The sequence below is a fragment of the Narcine bancroftii genome, chromosome 3 (genome assembly GCF_036971445.1).
Source record: "Narcine bancroftii isolate sNarBan1 chromosome 3, sNarBan1.hap1, whole genome shotgun sequence".
NCBI lineage: Eukaryota > Metazoa > Chordata > Chondrichthyes > Torpediniformes > Narcinidae > Narcine > Narcine bancroftii.
The window spans coordinates 193,271,142-193,278,282 of record NC_091471.1 but is presented as its reverse complement, the minus strand read 5'-3'; the positions used below and the strand labels follow the sequence as shown (position 1 = coordinate 193,278,282).

At 40.5% G+C, this 7,141-nt stretch overlaps 1 protein-coding gene across 1 annotated transcript; it reads left to right on the top strand.

The window, feature by feature from the left end:
* The first annotated feature begins 386 nt into the window (after positions 1-386).
* Positions 387-4,543, top strand: pitx2 (paired-like homeodomain 2). The gene is made up of 3 exons (XM_069926188.1): positions 387-1,056; positions 1,628-1,833; positions 3,767-4,543. The coding sequence occupies exons 1-3, from the start codon at positions 873-875 to the stop codon at positions 4,328-4,330; spliced, it is 954 nt and encodes a 317-aa protein (XP_069782289.1). The 5' UTR covers positions 387-872; the 3' UTR covers positions 4,331-4,543.
* The last annotated feature ends 2,598 nt before the right edge of the window (positions 4,544-7,141 follow it).

The following is a 7,141-nucleotide window of genomic DNA, read 5'->3' as shown; positions in this document are numbered from 1 at the left end:
ACAAAATCCATGACTTTAGGGGGAAGAAAGAACGTAATTAGAAGCTGCAATTTTAAACTTCGATTCTCACGATACGTGCAGTGATATTACCATCAATAAACCTTAAATGTGGTTCTGATTGTTTTTTTTAAAAGCTAAATATCAAATGAACAGTATTGAAATTACGATGGAAATGTGCATTATTTGGCTGCTGTGAATTTCAAGTGTGCATTTTTACTCCAGTCGATGGCTGTCACTGAGGGAGAGACATCGCTCAAGGTGCATTCTGGGCTGAGACTCTCCTTCTCCCTTCTGCACCGGGGACGTCAGAAAGGCAGAATGGGCGGGTCTTGAGTCGCGCGTTTTTCATTGGCCTGGTGACGTCCCGGCATTCGAATGCAATCCCGCCCTTTCGTTCTTTTCACGGGCCAGTGGAGCATGTCAATCGGCGTGAGTGACAGGGAGAAGGGGAGGAGGATCACTGTGAGGTTAGCAGAGGCGTCTCCTCTCTTAAAGCCACTGGTGAACAGGGAGCGCGTTTGCGGCAGGAGCAGCGGTAGCCTGAGGATCCTTATCTGCAGTTACCTATCCCTGTCACTCGGACGCACACTCACACAATATCAACCCGGGATAATTCATTCATTGTAAATTTATTGCTTCTCCTCTGTGACATTTTTTTAAAAAATTCAATTGCTTCACTGGCTGCCATGAAGACAGCAGCTCGAAAGCGAACTTAGAAGAAGAGTTGACGGTTTGTGCACTGCAGCTCCTGGATCACCCCACTCCCAGATCATTCATCCCCCGTTCCCTTCGTCTTCCTTATCATAAGGTGGGCTGCGAGGAAATTTAACCTTCTTTGGAAACGACGAGCGGCAGCTTTTATCTGTTCACAGATGAACAGTGCAAAAGATCCATTGACTTTGGACCACCTGAGAAACGTCAACAGCGGCAATAAACTAGCGCGGGATCAGACAGCTTTAACGATGGCTTCGGGTTTGCAAGCTGTACGAACAAGCGAGCCCAAGCACCGGCTCGAGGTCCACACTTTATCGGACACCTCCAGCCCTGACACCGGAGGTAAGGCCTTTTGCACCCGAATGACACCGCATCGATTTTGCTCCCGTAGGACATTAATGGCACCACTTATTGCGCCTTGAAATATAAATTTAAAGCGATTTGGCATCAATCGTTTCATAAGGGATTCGACACACGGGCTTATATTTGTATATGCAGTGAAATATGTGATGTACCGTTTGTCAAATATTAAAAAATGTTGGCTAACGCATTCATTATTACAACCTATCTTGGGTCGACTGATACTTTTCTCGTGTAAGGGAATATGTTTGACATTAGACAACGGTATGGCCATTGTGTTTTATTGGTTGATCCATAGATATCGCTTATCACAAAATATATTGTTCAAATGTACAAATAAAATCCACGAAAAATCCAAACTAAGTCGTGGTCACTCGAAGTTAAGTCAGCCCCTTAATCCTGAGCTAATCGCTGGAGAAATCCGCGATATTGCTGGTGTCAGGATACCTCTGAGATATGGAGAATCCTTATTCCTCTAGTCGTAAAGGGCACGAATTGGCTGAAGCGGTTGCGAAATCACTGCTCATTATATTATGGCTCTTATTATCTTCAGAAAAAGATAAAATCCAACAAAGCAAAAACGAGGACACGAGCACAGAGGACCCGTCAAAGAAAAAGAGGCAAAGACGCCAGAGGACCCATTTCACCAGTCAACAGCTACAAGAACTGGAGGCAACCTTTCAAAGAAATCGCTACCCAGACATGTCCACGAGGGAAGAAATTGCAGTCTGGACGAATTTAACTGAAGCTAGAGTTCGGGTAAGTTAACATTCAGACCGCCCACGTTCAATTCGCAACACCGACAGAAGGAAAATGCCAATAATTGTTACGTCCTCAATAGATGTTCAAGTCGAGTTCCGAATAGAACACGTTAAACAAAAGTGTAAGTTTTTAAAACCTCTTGGAATATTTGGTTGGCGAAATAGACTGCCAATGGCTTGTCACGATTATATTACAGATGGCATCCATAAAAAAATAAACAATTTCCGCCGTGTGTGTATACATATAGATATCTATAGATATATCTATCTATAGATAGATATAGATAGATAGATAGATATATCTATAGATATATAAAAATCCAACATTATGTCCCGCCTAAATAAATGTGCAATGCTGATATCACTCTGGCAATACAGCACGACTTACTAAGTACTGCTTAACGTTAGGCTGCCAGTGTAGGACACCAGTTGTGTAAACAATGCTGTGTAACAGGCCATTGTGATATTTGTCTGAGTTCACATCCCAATACACAAATGTCCCTGCGATACGAGCAGGAGACGTCTCCTTCTGGTGCTGAATGTGGATTCGGAGAACTAAGGGAAAGGAAGAGGATTTGCCTCGAGGTTGACATGGTTCGCAGAAAGCTTCGCAGCTCCCATTAGCTGTCAATTTGTTTAGATGGATAGTATATGTTTATTCGCTAGCGTCTCCCTGAACTTTTGAAATGCATGTGTTCACGTGAGAAATCGTTGGAACCATAAGAGCCTTAGAAGAAACCGGCCATTCAGCCCTTCTAGGCTGTGCCGGACTATTTTTCTACCTAGTTCCACTGACGTGAACCCCAACCCTATCCCTCCCTTTCATGTACCTGTCCATTTATTTCCTGAAATGTCAACTTTCAAGTGAAATCTGCATTTTATGTATTCGACTCCGAAAGAGCCACTCATTGGCCAATTCTGTGGGTGAAATGACTACCATACAACACCTTGGTATTTTATGTTTATAAATAACACTTTGAGCGGTGAACTAACGGTCTCCAATCCATCCAATCTTTTGTTCACATTTTGAATACCTCCGCCAAACATTAACATATTTTTCAATAGTCTTGAATTTCCGAACTCACTGAGGCTCCCCACGACATCAAACGAATGGAAATTTGGCAGTTTACTTATATATCAGGTCCTGTTTCTTAGGTGGTATGTCTGAATTATTAAACTACTCTACCTTTCCGGTGACAAACAACGTGAGCATGTCTGGTTCATAACATTCACACACAATTACTGTCGCAGTCACAGTTTATGTAAACATATTTGTTGGATGCACCTTAATTTATCTCCCATGCATATTTTCAATATGTTGTTTATCGATATCAGACATAAATCGAAATAAATTGCAGGAACTAATTTTCTCCAAATCATGAATTTGTAACTTTTAGCCGCCCTTCGTGATTCTTGGCATTTCCTTCTGTGCACCTGTTGGGAATTGTTACTATGTCTCTAGGTTTTTAGTATGATTCAGAATTAAATATCTCGAACAGATGCTTAGCACTTGCCGAAAGATTTAGTTGAATATTATACTGAAATCTTTGATGTCATTTGTTCATTCGGAATTCAGGCGATTAAATAAATATTCCATTACCATTAACAGTTTATGATTTTACCTGCTTTATATTTCTTAGTTAGCCCTGTGGTGAAAGTAAAATAAAATGATCGATTACCTCTTTCCATGCCCGTAATACCAAAGGATAAGATTTCTTCCGCGAATGATAACAAACACATGAACGAACCCATCTGACTGGTTTATTTAGCCCCCAAACGCTGGGCCGATTCATGTGAATTTTATGTTGTTTTTTTTTTGTGAAATCTTGGCAGCATTTAGATCTGTGCTGATGTATCTATTATTTTCGAATTGTGCCTTGTTTCTGAAAACAAGACTTTGTTGTTCTTCCCAACCCACCCCCCGCTTCTAGGTCTGGTTTAAAAACCGCAGGGCCAAGTGGAGGAAACGGGAGCGCAACCAACAAGCCGAGCTTTGCAAAAGTGGTTTTGGACCTCAGTTCAATGGGCTGATGCAACCGTACGACGACATGTACCCGGGCTACTCCTACAACAACTGGGCCGCAAAGGGGTTGACATCTGCATCGCTCTCCACCAAAAGCTTCCCTTTCTTTAACTCTATGAATGTGAATCCTTTGTCCTCTCAGACTATGTTCTCCTCCCCCAATTCCATTTCGACCATGAGCATGTCATCCAGCATGGTACCCTCTGCAGTGACCGGGGTACCAGGCTCTGGTCTCAACAGCCTCAATAACTTGAACAACCTGAGCAATCCGTCTCTAAACTCCGCCGTACCAGCAGCGACCTGCCCCTATGCTCCGACGACCCCACCATACGTCTACAGAGACACTTGCAATTCAAGCTTAGCCAGCCTGAGACTTAAAGCCAAGCAACATTCAAGTTTTGGATACGCCAGTGTTCAGAACCCAGCGTCTAACTTGAGCGCCTGCCAATATGCTGTAGACAGGCCTGTGTGAGAAATAAGATGAACCTTCTCAGACTGAAGAACTCCAAAAAATAATTTAAAATATAATGGGCACTAAAAAAAAGCCACTGAACCTGAATAACTAAACCCACAGAACCGGCTTTCTAAACTGAAGGGAAAGGCACAAGTGTTATTTCTCCCCTTGACACCCGTTTGAAAATATTTTTCATCAGACGTTTGACCATTAAAAGAAACACTCTGATTAGTTGACTGGATATCACTTTTATTAATACCATATAAGCTTGTTATTTTTAAGTTCGGCATTGTTATAATAAAATAAATGTTTGGCGGAACGAATGTGTATATATCGAAATGTCAAATTAATTTTATAAAAGCAATTGTTAGTAAAATCACGCCAGTGTTTTTGAAGTTACATAACAATAAAGCATGTCACGTGGAAGCTTGAAGGTTTATTTCCGCTTAAAGGCAAGGGAATGTATATACTAACTGCAACACTTGTATGTTTCTAACACTGTCTATTACTAATTATAATTATTATTAAAAGTCTGTGTGGATATCAGTTTTAAGACTAGTACCTCCGATTGTAAGATTCAGTGATGTTCCGGGGGCGAAAAAATATGTACATCTTATCCTGTATATAAAATTGGCATTATGTGTTTCTTTTCCAAGTCAAAAAAAAACTGAAACATTGTGCGTTCCTGGGACGAAAAATATACCGTAAAACCATTTTGTCTGATTGGGTTGTTTTTATGTTGCAGTGCTTTGTGAATAGAAGCTTAAATCTAAAAACAACATGCAGTACCAAGCATAAACAAAAACATTTTCCACCCACCACAGACTTCATACCTCTCTCACATGTAACATGTATGTTACCGTCGACACTGGAGTTCTCGTAAGCACCAAAATTGATTGCACTTATAATTCAGGTTTCAAGGATCTTGGATATTCTTGAAAGAAACAAAACCGTCGAAGAGAAAAGGTTTCCTTATCAAACTGCCGGCGGGAAATACTTTCTTAAAAATATACTTGTGTTCTTAAGCAAATGAAATAAAGCAATACCTTCCAACAAATGCCTGATATGAATTAGATTCCATTAACCCCCAAAGAATATGTTCACGCAACTTAATTTCCGAATGCACTGGATACGTTTGGATCATGACGCCTTTGAGAAGACCATGGCGGGTGAAAGGGCATTCATTTTCCAGAATCACAGGTTCAAAGGCCATATTACAATTTTTGGATGACTTTATTAGATCTATGTTACCTTATTAAAGGTCAGGCGCTTTGTGTTTGGTTATTAATAATGTTGATCTAGCATTCTCCTGTGCGAGTCCTGTTTGCACATTAAATCATACCGGATTATGGCGTGTAGGGTCCATAATGAGAGTGCAAATGACGATAAATTATACAATAGTATAGCAATCACATGGTCTGTTTGGGATGACGAGGGTCTGCATACGAAGCAAAAAAATATACATTTTAAATACAGCACGAATATTCAGAACACGTATGGAAGCCCTTCCAGTTGATTTCTTAACTTCAGGTAGGAAAATCTGTTGAATAAAACAACTTTATAACATGAAAAACATTGTTTCAAAGTTTGCATTAAATTAGGAATCTCACATGGGTACTTTGAATTTTATGATGCATCAATTATGGCCGAGATCAAAGGTAATTTTAACGCATCGTGAGCGATTGGACGTGGGAGCAAAGAACAGACTCGATTAAAATCGCTTTCAGTTTAGTTTACATCGAGTTTTGAATACTGCTGTTCAAACTCCCACGAATGCTTTAAAAAAATCAACGCACTTCGTTATGAGATATATTCAGTATTAAAGAAATTGCTAACCGAAGCCGGGTAATTACGGTTCAGCTTCAGCCACTTAATAAGTATGTACGTATCTAACTCAACACCCAGACTAAAATGGCAGTTCAGCAGGAGCTGCCAACCACAGTGCTCCAAATCTTAAATGCTCAACTTCTGTAAAGGAAGTTTCAAAAAGAAAACGAGCAAACTTGGCCACAGTCTCTCTCCTCTTGGTAAATTTATTATTTTATTAAATGCATTGAAGCAGATTAGACAAATGTTTGAAAAGAAGTTAGGGAAGTTCAGAATATTGTTTCTATTTTTGGCGCCACGTTGCCCTGCCAGTTTGCGTCGGACAGTGAAAGGCGTACGTTGAAGACGAATGGAGATCGATGAGGGACGATTTGAGGCTTTCGTTGTAAGTAACCCCAATTCCGTTCGGAGATTTACACTGGTCACGAGAGATTTGTATATTTTTCCTGAAAATAAACCCATGCAATTCAAACGTACGCTTCAAATTCTTGGGCAATGTTTGGTAAAACAGGAGTGTCCCCACCCCCAACACACACACCTTTTCTTTCTGGACTTGCTAACGTGGTGGCAATTTTGATTTAATATGTAGCAGCTCATTCATGCAATCATTATTCTTGTATGTTTAACTTTTTAAGAAACTTTCTTTTTTTTATTAAGTGTGACAAAACAAAGTCCCCTTTCCCTTTCGACTTACAACGTTTACAAATTGAACCTTTTTTTTCTCTTTTTCCAAATTAGACGCACATTGAAGTCAAACTTCTGTAGCTTTTTATTTGTTCCCGTTTACCCTTGGCTGGAATAGATTTCAGAGGAAGAGATCAGAGATTACGGTACCGTAGAGTTTCACGTTTTCTTCCCGCTGGCGTCCGGACATTTGTTACTCCGCCGTTTTCTTTCTCCTCTCTTTCTCAGAGCAGATCAGTTGCCATGTCGAATATCCTGAAACGAGTCGTCTCTTGTGGAGGGTGGCAGAGAGGCGAGTCGGAAAAACCACTTTCCAGT